This window comes from Myotis brandtii, unplaced genomic scaffold (genome assembly GCF_000412655.1).
Source record: "Myotis brandtii unplaced genomic scaffold, ASM41265v1 scaffold743, whole genome shotgun sequence".
NCBI lineage: Eukaryota > Metazoa > Chordata > Mammalia > Chiroptera > Vespertilionidae > Myotis > Myotis brandtii.
The window spans coordinates 1,664,428-1,681,566 of NW_005370960.1; the positions used below are offsets into that span (position 1 = coordinate 1,664,428).

At 59.2% G+C, this 17,139-nt stretch overlaps 1 protein-coding gene across 5 annotated transcripts in view; it reads right to left on the reverse strand.

Moving 5' to 3' along the window:
• The window catches only part of OGDH (oxoglutarate (alpha-ketoglutarate) dehydrogenase (lipoamide)), a 40,530-nt gene that overhangs the window by 7,812 nt on the left and 15,579 nt on the right, over positions 1-17,139 (reverse strand). For 2 of the 5 annotated variants that reach the window (XM_014530552.1, XM_014530553.1), the window contains exons 3-16: positions 15,502-15,693; positions 14,062-14,164; positions 9,088-9,132; positions 4,912-5,027; positions 4,101-4,255; positions 3,856-4,002; positions 3,416-3,506; positions 2,993-3,172; positions 1,989-2,117; positions 1,690-1,869; positions 1,305-1,457; positions 784-886; positions 521-649; positions 103-253 (exon numbers count right to left, since the gene is read on the reverse strand). In XM_014530552.1, the coding sequence (XP_014386038.1) occupies positions 103-253; positions 521-649; positions 784-886; positions 1,305-1,457; positions 1,690-1,869; positions 1,989-2,117; positions 2,993-3,172; positions 3,416-3,506; positions 3,856-4,002; positions 4,101-4,255; positions 4,912-5,027; positions 9,088-9,132; positions 14,062-14,164; positions 15,502-15,693 (1,874 nt within the window). Of the gene's footprint in view, positions 1-102; positions 254-520; positions 650-783; positions 887-1,304; positions 1,458-1,689; positions 1,870-1,988; positions 2,118-2,992; positions 3,173-3,415; positions 3,507-3,855; positions 4,003-4,100; positions 4,256-4,911; positions 5,028-9,087; positions 9,133-14,061; positions 14,165-14,287; positions 14,379-15,501; positions 15,694-17,139 lie in introns of all 5 variants that reach the window. The other 3 variants (XM_005882871.1, XM_005882872.1, XM_005882873.1) reach the window with 3 other exon arrangements.

Sequence of the window (17,139 nt, forward strand, 5' to 3'; positions counted from 1 at the left end):
GAGCGTGTCCTGGGCTGAGATAGGCCCGAAGGCCGTGCCATGTTTTCCTGGGAGAGAAGCAGTGACACCCCACGCCCCCCACTTCGAGGGCCTGGCGCTCACCTGAAGGTGCCACGCTCCACGTCCTGGCCGCTCAGCCGGATGTGGATGCCTTCCTTCAGCAGCGAGCCGAACGCCATGTACTCCGCCAGCGCCCAGTCCACAGTCCTGTTCTTCACCAGCTCCCCGCGCGTCTTCAGGATGCGGCTCAGCCCTGCAGACACGGTGCTCACTACCCGCCCGCCTCCCACGATACGAGCAGCCGCGCCGGGAGTGGGGAAGGGGCGTGTGGAGACCAGGCCAGGGAGGGGCTATCACAGCCCATGCTTCTTCCACGGCTCCCAGCGAGGACCAACTGGCAGGGGTGAGGGGAGCCAAGGGCTTCCTGCCGTCCACCACCCACGGCCTTGGACAGGCCGGGTCCCAGGCAGGAGAGCGGGTCCCGGGGCCTGACCCGTGGCTCCTGGGCCACAGCCCTCACCTCCGTGGATGGTGAAGTTCTCCACCGGCACGGAGCTGGCCACGCTCCCGATGTGCGTCAGGACCTCCTCCTCCAGCCCCGTGGAGGGGCAGGTCATGCTCCGGGGCTGCCCATCCAGTGTGAAGAAGCCTAGGACAGAGGCACCCGCTGACGCTGCACGCTGGCTCCTGAGAGACTATGGAGAGGCCTGGGCGCTCCCGGGAGAGGGGTGGGGCCTGACTCAGAGCCCCCGGGGCTGGGTCCGTGGGCGACGCCTCACTCACCAGGCCAGGGGGAGTCCAGCCAGTGCTTGATGTGCAGGATCTTCTCGTCCTTGGAGCGGGCGAAGGCCTCCTCGCAGATCTTGTCGTACTTGGAGATCTCCTCCTGGAGGGGTGGGCGCTGTGTCAGGGGGCGGCAGGCAGAGCCTGGCCTCGGTGCTCCCCACACACACCTCTCAGATCCATGTTGCCCATGGTCCCTTCTCCACGTGGGCAGAGCCTGCCACTCTCCCATCCTGGTCCAGGTCTGGCTCTCACGCTGACGCAGTCACTCCCCACCCCCACAACCCCGACGGAGCCCGGGCGCCCTCCCCAGAAGCCCCACTCCCACATCTGCCACGAGCTGCTCCGGGTCAGCCTCCTTCTGAGCACCTAGGACCCACCAGGCACACGGCCCCTCCCCACCCCCCCAGCTGGACCTGCACCCGCCTCTCACCTCGCTAGAAAGTGGGCGGGGCCATGGCCCACGCGGAACACCCACCCCCACTGCGCATCCTCAGGGCAGCCAGCGAGGAGTGACGCACCTCGTACTCAGGCTGGTTGACCACGCCCTGTGCCACCAGCAGCTCCGCGTACTTCTGCAGCACCGGCTTCTGCTTGCGGATCTGCTTGTACATGAGCGGCTGTGTGAACATGGGCTCGTCCATCTCGTTGTGGCCGTTGCGCCGGTAACACACCTGGGGATAACCAGGCGCCAAGCGTCAGGGGCCATGTGGAGGGCTCCGCCAGGGCCGCCTCAGCCCGCCTCCCAGAAGGAGGGTCCTGCCCGGCTTCCTGGCACACCAGGCTGCGTTGCCTCGGGGACAAAGTGGGTGACCTGAGAACGTCCGGGCGGGACAGGACCCCGAGCCACTTCTCCCACAGCTGACCCTGCGGGCAGACCCCCGAGGGCAGCAGGTGACCACTCACCAGGTCCACCACCACGTCCTTGTGGAAGGTGTTCCTCCACTCAGCAGCCACCTTGCACACGTACATCACGGCCTCGGGGTCGTCAGAGTTCACGTGGAAAATGGGGGCATTCACCACCCGGGCCACGTCGGTGGGGTAGGGCGAGGAGCGGGCCATGCGGGGGTCCGTGGTGAAGCCGATCTGCAAGGGGACACAGGCTGCTGGGCTGGGTGTGGGATGGGTTGGGGGGGGCGGGGCCAAGGACAGGGGCGTGGCGACACTGCTAGAAACGGAGGCCTTGGCCGCCTTCTCCGGGTTACCTGGTTGTTGACCACCACGTGGACAGTGCCGTGGGTGGTGTAGGAGGGCAGGTCGCTCAGGTGGAAGGTCTCGTACACGATGCCCTGGCCAGCGAACGCGGCATCCCCGTGTAGAAGGATGGCCATGACCTGCAGACCCGCAAGGAGACCACAGACCCAGTGTGGCACACTGGAGGTTAAGCCACAAGCAGCTTTTCAAGCAATGTGTTCTGAGATCCCTCCAAAGTGAGAAGGAAAGCGCAGGGGCTGGGTTAGGACCCCCCTCCAATATCTCGCCTGCCCCACATCCTGCATGGGTCCTGGGTCCTGGGCCCTGGGGGTCCCTCCTGACAACTCGGCAACGGCCCACTCCACACCAGGACAGGCCTGCGCTGACCGCCCCACCCAGTGGTCAGCTTGGATCCCCAGCGCCCGTGGTAAGAACAGTGGAGAGCCGTGGGGGAGCCTGTATCTTGTTCCTCAGCACCCCTCCCAGGCTGCACGGGAGGCAGCTGCCCACTTGACATCCTCCCTGTGGGCCTCCCTCTCTCTGTGGAAGGCGTCCATCCGAGCAGGAACCGATCCTGTTGCCCGCCAGCAGTTTCTCTTCCGATGCCCAAGCACAGGCCGCACAGACTCCGGTCTGCGAGGCAGAGCCCTGTGCCCTGGCCTGGTCCCACCTCTAGGTCTGACCCTCTGTCCTGGCCCATTTTCCACCTGCAGAGACCTCCCTCCGCCCACCTCCCAGCGCCTGCTGTTCTGCAGGTGTAAGGAGGGCTGTGTACAGGCCGAGGAACCCTGGCTTCCCACGGCGCCCACCTGTCCGTTCACGCCTCCCCCCTCAGGCCACTCGCACCTCGAAAGGCTCCCCGCCCGCTCAGTGAGAGCACCTGTCCCTCAGGACATTTGGGCTCCAGCCCAGACCTGGGCACCGTGAGGGCAGACCAGCCCGCAGGCAGGACGCCACTGGCCCTGCCCCCCAGCCACCCCCGGGCTTTGCGGATCCACCAGCCCTGTGGCCGTACCTTCTTCCCCTCGGTGTCCCCACAGTAAAACTGTTCGGCTTTGGTCTTGCCCATCACCACGGGGTCGGCGGCCTCGAGATGGGAAGGGTTCGCCACCAGCGACAGGGTGATGTTCCTGTCGGTCACACGGTTGATCCGCCGGTGGTACATGCCCAGGTGGTACTTCACGTCCCCAGAGCCCTGAGGACAAACAGGGAGGCTGGGTCCGGGCAGCACACGGAGCCTGCGTGTCCCCCCCACCCCCAGACCTCCTCTGAGAAGTGTGGCAGGCTCTGCCCAGGACGGCGCCTGGTGGGGGCTGCGAGTGTGGGGGCTGCCGGGCCGCTGCACGGGGATGCCACCCTCCATCCCCCGGAAGCTGGCCTGGCAATTCCCCCCGGAGGCAGTGCCACACTGGCATTCCCGGGGACACCAGTGCCTCACCTCGTCGGCAGCCTCCAGCTTTGAGTCAAATTGACAGAAAATCTGTTCCAGCTCCTTCCTGATGACGTTCGCCAACACGTTCAGCCGCCCCCTGGGACACATGGGGTCAGGGGTCAGCAGGCCCCTTCCTCCTCCGAAGGACAGGCAGCACCTTGGTTTGCTGCCCGAGAGGCGCTGAGGCCAGAGCTGGCGGGGAGGCCAGTCTCCGTTCGCCCGCTTGAGGCCGACGAGGGGAGGAAGGGGCTGTTGTGGCTGCTGGCCCTCAAGGGCTCTGGCTTTCACTTTTATAAGACACAGCACCAGGCCAACACGCCTGCCTGAGCCACCTGTGGCCTCAGGCGGGACGGTAACTGCAGGGCGAGAGGTGCTGAGGTGGGTAAGGGGTGCGGGCAGGTAAGGGGTGCGGGTGGGCGAGGGGCGCCCCTGGGCGGTATCGGTACCTGTGCGGCATCCCCATGATCACTTGGTCCACACCGTTCTCACTCGACTTGTCGATGATGGTCTTGAGGGCCGGGATCAGCACCTCGCAGCCTTCTAGGCCAAAGCGCTTCTCGGACGACCACTTCCGCTGCAGGAACTCCTCGAACCTGGACGGAGGGAGCCACGGCCTGAAAGCAGTCCAGGGCTGACCGCTCCCCAGGGCTGGCATCCCGCCCGGCTCAGCCCTGCCCAAGCGCCTCCCCACCTGGTGGACCGCACGAGCCTGGCCAGCAGAGTACGCTTCTCCTCATTGGTGAACTGCATGACCCCCGGCGTCTCGAACTTCCGCCGGATCCACTGGCACTGCTCCAGGTCGTTGATGAACATGAACTCCACCCCAATGTGCTGGCAGTAGGCGTTCTGTTCCACACAGCCAGGCGCACAGTGGGTCAACGCCGCTCAGCCAGACACCTCCCTCCCTGACCCACCGAGCTGTGCACGTGCGTGTCTGTGTGTGCGTGTGCGCACGGAAGGTGCCCTGCAGGTCAGTGCCCACCAGCTCCACAGAGGAGGGAGGAAAGAAACTGGGAGGACAAGCGAGCAGACAGCTCTGTCTGGACAGGGCACTGCTGGGCAGCCTCGGACCTCTCACATCTGAAATAGTCTCCCACTGGATTGGAACCCACAGAAATTTCTCCTTCCTTAGGTTGATTATAAAATTAAAAACCATAGACTTTTATCTACAAAATAGCAAAAGTAATTTCCTCTCCCTTACATTTAAAGAAATACATGCTGGCCCGGCTGGCGTGGCTCAGTGGTTGAGCATCCGCCCATGAACCAGGAGATCAGGGGTCAATTCCCGTTCGGGGCACATGCCCGGGTTGTGGGCTCGATCCCCAGTGTGGGGTGTGCAGGAGACAGCCAATCAATGGTTCTCTCTCATCATCGTCGTTTCTCTCTCTCCCTTCCTCTCTCTAAAATCAATAAAAATATGTCTAAAAAAACAAGACTAAGAAAAACCCAACGATTGGGGAGGCCTCCTGCCAGCCTGGGCTTCTGCGGAAAGCACGCCTCACCTCCAGCCGTCGGATGATCTCCCGCAGGGGCAGTGCCGACTCCTGCCCCCCGATGAAGGTGGTGGTCGGCAGCTGGAAGACCTTGTCCAGGTCAGACTCGTCCAGGCCATAGAACCCTGCGGGTGAGGAGAGACGGCACGGCCCACGGGGCAGTTCACGGGAAGGGGAAGGGAGTCCCCAGGGGGAGAAAAGAGAAGAGAAAAACCATGAAAACCTCTGATACCTAGTAAAATAAGTAACATTTTATAGCTAGAAACACAAATTTAGCAATAAACAGAAGCTGAGAATATTACTGGGTGTCACAGGCAAGTGAGAATAAAATTAATATATGCATATTAGTCTGGTGCACCAATTATTCATAATTTAGAGAAAATGTATTTCAAGGTCCCAAAGACACCAACAATTTTGGTTTGAAAAGGCACTGGGCGAGTCGATCAGAGAGCAAATAAAGAGACTGAAGAGGGACTTGGAGTGGAAGAGGAATTGGTGAAGAGGCCACGTGTGCACATGGGACACTCGTGTGCGGGGGTGACAGGAAGCTGGAGACTGGGAGTGAGGGACAGTCACTGAGAAGCGAGGGGTCAGTGGAGAGCAGCGGGCAGCACAGCGAGGGCCTCACAGCCGTCCCTGCTCCTGGAGGCCAGCCTGCACGCTCTGGACCCGCTCCCGCCAGCACTGACCTTCACCTACGCTGCTCACTAGCGGCCACTGTCTGACTGGCTCGCTCCGACCAGCACTGCACTGCCCCAGCGCTCCGTGCCGGACCCTCAGGCTGCAGGGCCCAAGGAAGGGCTCTTTCCCAGGCACCGCTGTGTGGGCCTCCCAGGGGCAGGGACTGGGAGGAGCACTGCCTGGGGCACTGCAGAGGCCGGTGCCCAGCCTGGGTGGCAGCGGCCACTTGTACCCGCAGCTGGATCTGGACCCCAGGAGGCGGGAACATGCATTCCCAGGCTCCAGCCCCAGCATGGCTCACCAGTCACGGTGGCTGGGACTCTCCGGTGCCCCTCAAGCTGCAGCCTGTGGATCTAATGCTTAAATGCGAGGCCTACGTCTCTCAAACCTACTGCTGGTCCCTCCTGCAGGGCTGTGGGGAGGCGGCTGGGGAAGCTCGGCACCGCTCGCTCCCAGCCCTGCTCCGTCAGGGACGAGGCAGCAACCACAGGCCTGACCCGCAGAGCCCAGCTTGTGGCGCTGGCAGGAAGACCGGTTCGTGCATGCCGTGGGCGCTGGCTCGCGGCCTCTCAGCACGAGCCCAGCCTCGCCATGTCTGCGGCTCTGCATGTCCATCCCCTGAACTGGTTGTTCTCTGAACCTCAAAACCGCTGGCCCCGCTCCTGCATTTCTGGGTCTTGCCTGCGGGAAGGTGGAGAACACTCCCTCCTCCCTACTGCCCCTGAGGCCACCAAAACCCCAGAAAGCAGGCAGCTCTGAAAGGGGGAAGATGGCTGACCAGCCGGGGTCCTGGCTTCCTCTGGGCTCCTGTCCTTGACGTGCAGCCAAGTACCTGCAGCCTGGAGCTCCCTCGGGTGCAGCAAACCAGCCCACAGAAGCTGTGCTGGCGGGACAGGAAGGCAGCCTCGCCAGACACGAGACACCCTCCGCCCTCCCTCCCGGGCCTCGTGCAATGCACTCCGACCTGCACGTCCAAGGTGTCAGAGAAGAGCCGTCCTCATCCCTCTGGGAGGCGCTGAGCCTCCACATCCCCACCCAGGACGCCCCCGTGTGGTGCCCAGGAGACGGCGGTCACAGAGATCAAGGGCGAGTCCTGTCTCCTGATCCCTAAGGTTCTGGTTGTAACAAGTCACTCAAATGAGAACAGGAACATCTCAGGCTGAACAAGGTCATCCACAGACACCAAAGGGACACAGAGGTGGGATTTCCCACTGGCCCTCACGGAGCCACCATCACAGGGCTTTCGTGAGCATCAGACATGACAGAGGCAATGGGAAGAGATTGGGACTCAGTAAAGGTGCAAAGGACCAAACGGGAAATTCTGAAATGACGAAATACAATAACTCAAACCTCAGAGGATGGGCCCTGGCCGGTGGCTCAGTTGGTTGGAGCATCGTCCAGTCACCAAAAGGTTTCGGGTTCCATTCCTAGTCAGGGCACACACCTAGGTTGCAAGTTCTTCCCAGGTCGGGGCGCATGCGGGAGGCAACTGATCAATGTTCCTCTCTCTCCCTCTCCTTCCCTCTCTCTCTAGAAAAGCAATAAAAAGCAAAACATATCCTCAGGTGAGGATTAAAAAAGACACAAAAAGCTCAGTGGCAGAACCAGGGACAGGATCAGTGATGTGAAGACAGAAGGAGAGAAAGGAACGGATCCGAAGAGGAGAGAAACTGCCGGGAGGGAATGGAGAAGCGTGGACGTGTGGCACGCCACGGAAGCTCCGGCGGGATTCCCAGAGTGAGGGCAAGAGGGCGGCTTGGCAAGCACGGCCAAAATCTTAAACCCGCAGGTTCAAGAAGCTGAGTGAACTCACAGGATAAGCCCAGAGAAACCACAGCAAACACGTCACCATCAACATGGCGAGGAGTCCGTTCTTCCTAAACCGACCCATGGGCTTAACACGCTTCTGACCAAACTGTCAGCAGTTTTCTGAGAAAAGCAAGCTGGATCTAAAATTTATCTGCGAAGACGAAGGCCCTAGAAAGCCAACACAATCCTCACGGGGGGAGGGGGGCGGGGGGACACAGGCAGAGAACAGAGCAGCCCCCTCCCCACCGCCCTCTCCCCCGGCCCCGCTACCCGCTAAGGTGTGAAAAAGCACAAAAGCAGCTCCATGAAGGGAAGGTTCTCCTGCTAGTGTTGCTGGAGCCGTGAGACAGACATTCACAGCAAACCTCCCGCCAAGTAAACAAACCAAACCCTTCCCACAACTTCCATCTTCTGCAGAAATTAACAACACGGACCACAGATGAAAATGTAAAATGCAAAACTATAAACCTTTGGACAAACACACAGGAGGACACCTCTGGGATCGAGCCCTAGGAAGGTGTGCTTAGACGTGACGCCAAGGGCACCATCCAGCGAAGGGAAACCTGACACACTGGGCTCTTCAGAATGTGCACCTTCTGCTCTGCAGACAACCCCATTAGCCAAAGGAAACAACCCAAGGTCTGTCAACGAGTGAGTGGTTGAAAGCACTGTGGGCCCTCATGGCAGGAATGCTCCCTGCAATCAGAGGAACCGAGGGTCAGAGGACAGCCCAGGTGACACTCAGACCATCAGAGGAACCGAGTGTCAGAGGACAGCCCAGGTGACACTCAGACCATCAGAGGAACCGAGTGTCAGAGGACAGCCCAGGTGACACTCAGACCATCAGAGGAACGAGGGTCAGAGAACAGCCCAGGTGACACTCTATCAGGCTGACCGAAAAATGCCAATTCCAAATGTCACAGATGGCGATTCCATTAGCAGAACCTCTGGAAATGACAAAGTTACAGAAACAGAACAGACAGCAGTTGCCAAGGTTACACACAGGGGTGGGCAGCAGCAAGGAACCTGTGGGGCAGATGCAGTGGCAACACGGCTGGGACATCCTGTGGCCGTCAGGGGTGACCGGGGGAGCTGGCTGGGAGGCACAGCTGTTATTTCTAACAACTGCCTAGGAATCTCACAACAGTGCCTTTCACCCCAACTAGAGTCTCACAGACACAATGAGCAAATGGAGGAAAAAGAACTAAGAGACACCTGGTATGAAGAAAGAATGGCCACAGGCAGGGGCCCTCACACCCTCTCTGGGGTCCTCGCAGGTGGTCTGCCCAGAGCCCAGGGTCGCCAGGGCTCCTCCCTCCATGGCGTTGTCCATGCACCCACGGGACATCTTGCCACAGGTGCCAGGAGGCAGCGTCTGAGAGACTGCAGAGCCCAGCCAAGGGAGGGAGGGTTGCACATGCAGAAGGCAGTGCGGCCTAGGCCCAGGGGCCAGCGAGCCGAGCCTGAAGGCGCAGCGCAGGAGGGGGACAGATGGGAGGGGATGTCCCAGAACACGATGACGGGACGGGAATGACGGAGAGCAGCTCTGCCTGCTGGGTCACAACTGAGTGACGGGAAAACATTTCCAAACCAGTGACAACCTCTGAACAGGACAGCGTGTGGGCTTCCCCAAGGGCATGCTGGGAGCAGCAGTCCTGCCAAGGCGCCAGCTCCAGGAAGAAGGCGTTTCCATACCTCCCACTGTGAGCACTCGCAGCCGCTCCTGGAAACCAGCAAGGCCTGAGGCAGGGGCATGGGGAGCGCGGAGGAAAAAGACAAGTGAGTTAGTTCAGAACGCCCCACGCAGGCAGTACAGGAAGCACAGACACGGCACAGACACAGACACGGAGGAGGACAGGGTGGGGACAAGGTCGGGGCTACTGTGGTCAGCAGCTGGCCTGAGGTGAGGGGAAGGCCACTGGGCGGCGGCGGAGACCTGTCCCTCTCCCACAGAAGTGGCCCACAGTGGCTCCTGGGAGGAATCCACCCGACCTGGACACTTGGGGAGAAGTGAAGGAAAAGATGAGATTCTCACTCCTTAGACCCGGAGCTTCAGGCAGGAGACGAGACCTGAGCCCTCAAGATTCTGGCAGCTTCCAGAGTGGAAGGCGCCACCCCTTCCCCCTGCAATCAGCCACGTGCTCGGTGGTGCCTGTCCACATGGGGCAGCTCTCCTGGTCTCGTGAACATCACCGAGCACCCGGGTGCATGGGCCTGGGGACGGGGTCAGGAGCTCTGCTAACAGGATTCACAAGGCTGATGCTCAGTGGTCAGAGTGTGGCCACCACCCCTGCGGCCACTCCCTGCCCTGGGAGGGTGGGCATGGGAAAGCCAGACACTTCCTTGGAGCTGATGGCAAGAACGCAGAGGGGACGCAGAGACTCCGCCCTGGGTGGGACCACAGCACCCACCAGAGCTCGGAGCCAGCGGCTCTGAGAGAACATCAGGTTCTGCAGAGGCAGGCGCTCCACCCGAGGTGAGAACAAGGCCCCGCTTCTCTCCCTCCGTCCTCAGGACACAGCACCTGCCACGGGCCACCTGCACACGTACCATCCAAGGTAAGTGCTCACATCTTCGCACGCTGGGCGGGGCAGGGGGTGCTTTCTGTGCAGCAGCCCCCCCTTATCTGTGGGTTAGCCATCCGCGATCAACCACTCCCAAAAATATTACATGGAAAATTCCAGAAACAAACAATTCATGTTTGTAATTGCACGCTGTTCTCAGTAGCATAATGGCCTCTCAAGCCGACCTGCTCTGTCCTGCCTGGGACGGGAATCCCTCCTCTGTCCAGCAAGTCACGCCGGTCGGTCCCTCAGCAGCCTACTGGGTGACCGAGAGGGGCCCATCCTCCTGACTCCTATTCCAGCACACTGCCATGATCACTCACTGCTCGTCCCTGTGTTACTCTCGCACTGTGCCCAGTTCATGAATCATACCTGTCACAGGTGTGTGTGGAGAAACCAGTACACGCAGGGTTCACCACTGGGGCCTTAGCATGCACCCTGTGAATGAGAGGGGACTTCCGCACTTCTTCGCTTTTTAAAAATAAAACGCCAACAACAGAAACGAGCCAGAAGCGAGTGAGAAAGAAGACATCTGGCTGTCATGTCTGAGGGCACAGGGTCCCCAGCACCGCACCTGCACACACAGGAGAGAAGGACTTCTTGCCGAGTGTGGAAGGATCTGCTGGGGACGAGGGCTGGGGCTGAGGACGGCGGGCAGGCGAGAGCGTCCAGGAGGGAGGACAGCCTGTGGGAACGTGCGCACCACGCCCTTAGCTCAGCCACCCGCCTGGTCACTCACGGCAGCCAGCAGTTGAGGAGGAACTGCTCTCTACTGCTCTCAGGTGGTGAAAGCTGATGAAAAATCAACTTTATTTTTAAATCCTCACCCAAGGATATTTTCCCATTGATTTTTAGAGATAGGGAAACAGAGAGGGAAAGACAGAGAAACATCGATATGAGAGAAACACATCAATTGGTTGCCTCCTGCCTGGGCCCCCCGACCAGGGCCTGGGCTGAGGAGGAGCCTGCAACAAAGGCACCTGCCCTTGACCGAAACTGAACCCGGGACCCTTAGGTCCACAGGCTGACACTCTATCCACTGAGCCAAACCAGCTGGGGTGAAAAGTCAACTGTTTTTAAGCCCATTCTCCCAGCCTTCAAGGGAAGGTCTTGGGGGTGGGATAACTCGGTTAAGCAGCTAAGATATCACAATTTTGGACTTTTACTTAAATTGCGTTTTTAACTGTTCAACTCAAGTTCACTTCCCAAGACCAACCCTGTGCAGACACTGGTGCGCCCCCTTCTCGGGTAGAGAACTGCTTCCAGTTCTGCTGTGTGAGGACCCCCAGGGCCCACACCTCGGGAGGGGGGTGGATGGAACCGCCTGGCACCTAGAACCTGCCCCCAACACACACCCGAGAAAAGGCCTCTAAAAGGTGCCTAGTGATCGTCTGTTCAATGGCAGAACCTGGCCCCTGCCTCACGGAGAAACGTCTCACCCTCATCACGTTGGCATTAGTGACACAAGCCCCACCTCCCCGCCACGTGCTGCGCCCGCGGTAAGAGCTGCACCCACAGTAAGTGCTGCCGATGAGTCCTGATGCCTCTCTGGGAGCCCCAGGCGACGCTGCCCAGCCACCTCTCCACCTGCCCTCAGGGGCCAGAGAACTTCCGGGCCAGCACTTCCCAGCCTTCTCCACGCTGGTCAGGAAAGGTCAAGAACCAGGCGGGAAAAGTCATGTTCCACTTTAAGAAATCCTGCGTGGACGGTGCCCTGCTCGCTGTCTTCACCCACCACCTGCTTCTCCAGCAGACTGTGCTCTGCAACGTGGGGTGTGTCTCCACAGAGAATGAGGAGCCCCGCGAGGCCTGGCAGTGGCCGAGGACACCAGCAGCCGCTGCTCCTGCAGACCCACACTCCTGCAGTGACACTGACCCGTCACCTGGGGAGCCCAGGCCTGGCCCCAGCACCGAGGGACCTGGGCTCCATCACTCAGCTTCTGCATCCTGCACATTTTTTTTTTATTAAATATATTTTATTGATTTTTTACAGAGAGGAAGGGAGAGAGATAGAGAGTTAGAAACATCGATGAGAGAGAAACATCGATCAGCTGCATCCTGCACATCTCCTACTGGGGTTGTGCCCGCAACCCAGGTACATGCCCTTGACCGGAATCGAACCTGGGACCTTTTAGTCCGCAGGCTGACGCTCTATCCACTGAGCCAAACCGGTTTCGGCCATCACTCAGCTTCTGAACCTGCCTCCACCAGACGCCAGCAGCTCCTACCCAGACTCTGCCAACCACGCCAGCTCACAGCCTCGGGAGGCAGGCCCGGATGTCTGAGCTCAGCTAATCCTGAAACAAACTGGCAGAGGAGGGGACAGGCACCCAGCAGCCAGGCCTGAGGTCGGGCGACACGGCGAAAGCACCCGTGGGGCTGTCCAGGCCCATGGACTGGGTGGTTGGGCTGGACCACCGTTTCCTGACCTGCACACACCAAGGGTGACAGCTCAACACTAACTTTCCCACAGGCTCACATATCACATACTGGGTTTACACTACTTCCCATTTTTGTAGCTAAAGAAAAAACTTATCACGACTTGTGTCAAATTATTTCAAATTCCTTTTACAAGGGGCGGGGGGGGGCTCCCCGACTGGGTGGTTCTGAGAGCTCCTGGCCAGCAGGCAGCCTCTCTCCCTCCAATAATAGCTCAGGGCGCTGTGGGGCCCACGTCCCCGGTTTCCACAGTCACCCTCAGTGTGAGGTGCCGCCAGGGACCCTGCTCCAGAGAGGACGGAAAGCGAGGCCCAACAGCCTGGAAGAGCGGGCCGGCTGTGCCCAATGCGGCTGTGCCCAGGAGCTGCAGGCCCCAGGCCCGCCTCTCTCCATCCGAGGCTCCTCCCGTGACGATGGCCATGCATGGCTCCCTCCCACCTGCCCAGTGTCCAGAGGGACAGAGGAATGCTCCAGGCCCCAGGCAGCTCTGATGAGCAGAGAACCACTGAAAAGGTCTGTTTTGATGACAAGAAATGGGAACCCAGGGGTGCCCTCCTCTGGCTGAAGGCTCTGCCGGGGACATGTGAGCCCTCTACTGGGAGGGTTCACTGCAGAGGCGTCAGGCCTGGGAGCTGCAGGGCTCCGTGTCCTGGGGACACCCAGAGAAGCCCCCTTCTGGGAGCACAAAGTTGTCACCACCAAAAAGTTGCAGGACTCCACACGGGCCGTCTGCCCTGCCCTGCCCTGCCCTGCCCTGCCCTGCCCTGCCCTGCCCTGCCCTGCCCTGCTTGCACGCTCAGGACGGTTTCCCTCCTCCAGAGCCAGGCCAGAGCAGGGGAGGCCTGCGTGACCCGCCACACTGAGCCCTGTGGTCTGCATCTGCCTTACCTGGCTGCTGCCTGACCTCCCGGTAACACTAGCCACCCTTCCTCAGAGGAGCGTTGGGCCCCCTCGCGGAGCAGCACAGGCAGGTGTAATTGTCAGTCTCATTAGCATGCACATGTTTCCGTGACACCCGCCCGTTTCAGAATTAGTCACACCGTAATTTCCTTAGCAGGTTAGCAGCACGGAGCCGGAGAGCAGATTAACTCGAGGAAGCAGCTGCAGGTGGGAGCCCAGCCACGCCCTGCGCAGCACTCGGGGTGCGCGTGACGATGGCCATGCGCCTCGCGCCGCCCTGCGCACTGGGTGCCTTCCGAAGTTTCCTCAGTGTGATCACTGGCCGTTAAGAATCGAGACCCCAGTTGCACAGCCTGTTTTGAGACTCGCCCGGCAGAGGCAGGCCCCGCGTGCTGGACAGTGTGAGGCGACGGTAGGTTGCGCAGGCCTTGTTCCGCGTGGCGGCCCTGCACCGGGTCTGCCAGGCGCCAGAAGAGCGTCTGAGCATCTTCTGATCGGCCTGCACAGGCGGGCCATCCTTTTCCCTGCATCTCAAACCTTTTCTGCCCCGAATTTTACTTTCTAACTTGAGACTCAGACAATGGAGCTCATACCATCTGAGAAGCTGGGATGAACACAACTTGCCCAGCACTAAGGCTGCGTGACCGTAATGTCAAGTGATCAGAACAAAGGAAACTTAAGAGTCTTCCCTCCCGTCTGGGCGTCTGGCCTCCCGGGCCAGCACCCGGGAGCTAAGCAGCAGCACTGGCCACTCCCAGACCCTCACCAAGTTTGTCTGTGGATGAGACAATGTCAGCGGGCACGGAGGAGTCCAGATCGGCATCCAAAATTCCCAGGGGGTCCAGCTGTGCTACATGGTGCCCTCGTATCTATGAAAGGGCCAGTGATGGGGAGGGAGGGACACACACAAAAGGACAGGAGGAAAAAAAAGAGGGAAGGGGTAAAAAAAAGTAAAATTACATTAAAATTAGTATTTACAGATCAATCCTCACCCACGTTTGAAGAAACAGTTACTGGAGCATCATCAAAATTTACACAACTAATTCCGAGAGGATCAAGTTTTGCAATGTGGTGACCCCTGACCTGGAAGTAATAACACAAGCAGTGGTTAAGCAGGTCCCGGGCTGTGGGGTAAAAGTCACATGTGGTCAAATCTCCCGAGAACAATGAACCCGACTAGTTCTACCGGCCTCGGATGGCGGGCTGCCCCCACACTGCTGTGCACCGAGGCGCATCTATAAAGGGGAAACCGGGGCTGGGAGGAATGTGGGAGTCGGAAAGGACCGCTCCCTGGACAGATGGAGATGGGCTCTGGGGACATCACCCCAATGTGACTCCAGCTCAGCTCTGAGCAGGAGAAGGCCTGCGAGGAAGCAGGGGTGCAGCGCTGGGCAGGCAGTGTGAGCTGGAGGTCAGGGCACCGAGTCAGACAAAGGACAGCTTCACGGGACGTCCCCTCTGACCTGACTGCCTACAACAGGACAGAAACTCCCCCAAGTCCGTTCCCTGAAACATGGGGCACGTCACCATGGCCTCCGCTGGCACCGACGGGATGGACAACGGGCCCCACGGGCAGCCCAGTTGCTGAGGCCGAGTGCACACCGCCTCCCACAGGTCCCTGCAGCTTCCCCTCCTTGGAGAGAACCCTGCTTGCCACCTTCCCCGGGCACCTGTCCTGGCACCGGGGGCAGAGGACGCCGATGCCCTGCATGCGCTGCAGTGATGGGAGGCAGCAGGAGTCTGGGTCCCGGGGGTTGCCCGAGACCTCTGCTCCCCAGGACTGCTCCCGGACCAGGCGGCTAACCTGGGAAAGGCCTGGTACCAGGCCCCTTCCAGTGGCTGACGCACACTGGAGCGCCCTGCCTGCCTGTCCCAAGCCCTACAGGTTCATTTCCGCCTCTCGCATTTGGGTGCTAGCAGCTGGCAGGGGGACAGCACAGTGCTCCGGGTCACGGGCACTTCCTGCGCCTGGCACTGTTTCCCTGCCCACGAATCTTTCTTGCCAACCTATGGGAATAAACGAGGAGCTCTTTCCAGGGCAGGCACTAAAGATGGCAGCGGATCTGCTCCGAGGAGGAGACTGTCCCGGCTCCTCTCCTCACCTTTTTCATTTCTGTGCCCCTGGACCCCGAGGCAGGGACAGGCCCAGTGCTGGCAGGAGTGGAGGGCAATGGCACATCCGGGAGGCCAGCGGGCGCCACCTTACCTGGTAGGCTCTGATGAGAGACTGCACCGCCAGGTGGTCCTCCACCAGCTTGTCCACGTTGGTCTGGGTGCCCACCAGGGGCTGTGCTCGGGCCGCGGCAGACAGGGCGCCCATGCTCAGGGGCAGCGGGCTCTGGTAGGCGGTGCCTGGAGGCGCCCCCGCATTGGTGTTTCGGAAAAAAATGTCCCACGACTGAAGAGAGAAGGAACACACGTGTCACTCCACTGGGGGCCTCGCCCTCCTTTCCAGCCAAAAAAGAACTGTTCTTGGCAGGCAGGCCACATCCTGGCCAGGCAATGTCCTGCTCTGATCAGCTGCTCCCCTGACCCCTCAGGATGCCCCACATCAATGGGGCAGATGCCCTCTGACTGCCCTTCCTGCCTGTCTGTCTCCGACCTCCTGTCCTTCACACAGCCTCCAGGGCTCAGGCCTCACTTGCGCCCTCACCCCCGACATACAGCAGGCCCTTATGCAAGGGGCAGCCCAGGGCTGGCCCTAGAGAAACTGTGTCGTCTGTACTTCAGGAGGGCCCTTCAGGGCTCAGGGCTCAGGAATGTGCAGAGGGAGGACTTAGTTTGAGCCCTGAGATCCTGCCAGGCACCTAGCACCGGGGCTCAGGGCTGTGTGGGAGGGAGAAATCTGCGCGCATAGGTCTGTGGTAAAGACCGCAGCGTGCGGAGGGCAGCAGCCAGCACACGCCTGCGTGCACAGCAACCTAACTGGGGTTACTCTGTTTCCACTCCCTCTCTGCTAATCAAACTAACTCATCATTTCTCTTCCTACTGTTTTTGGCTATTTCACGTTTAAATGATTCAATCTGTAATTCACATAGATACCATGGACTCTTAATAGTTTATTCATCTCATACAAAGATGTTGAGTCTTAAAATATTTCAGAGATCAGAGAAGCCAATACTTAATTCCATTGCAAAAAAAGCTCCATCTACTGTACTAAAAACCAAGAAGGTCGGAGACATGTACCAGGTGTACCGGTTAATAATTCAGATTTTGTAATCAAAGAAAACACGATAATTTCAAGAAAAACATCAAAAGTGCTTTGTTCAAAGTAATGTCCATCGCTAGCTACACATTTCCCCCATCTTTCAGGTAATTTGTGGATACTGTCCCAATGGAACTTTTCTTGTTTTGAGGCAAACCATTCAGACCCAATATTCCACTTCTTCGTACGTTTTGAAATGCTGCTCAGAAAGTGCATTTGCCATCGATCGGAACAAGTGGTCATCTGAAGGAGCAAGGTCTGGTGAATACGGCGGGTGGGTGAATATTTCCCAGGCAAGATCTCTTAACATGTCTTTAACTGGTTATAAAGTGTGTGATGGTGCGTTATGAAGCAAAATTACTTTGCCATGTCTTCTGGCCCATTCTGGTCGTTTTACGATCAAAGCGTGGTTCAAATTGGTTATTTGTTGTCAGTAGCGATCAGTTTTAATGGTTTCACCTGGTTTTAGAAGCACATAATACACCACACCTTCCTGATCCCACCAAACGCAGAGCATTGTCTTCTTTCCGAAGCGGTTTTTTGGCCTTGTTGATGTTGATGGTTGACCTGGATCAACCCATGAAGTTGTGCATTTGGGATTCTCAACATAAATCCACTTTTCATCGCCAGTCACAATTC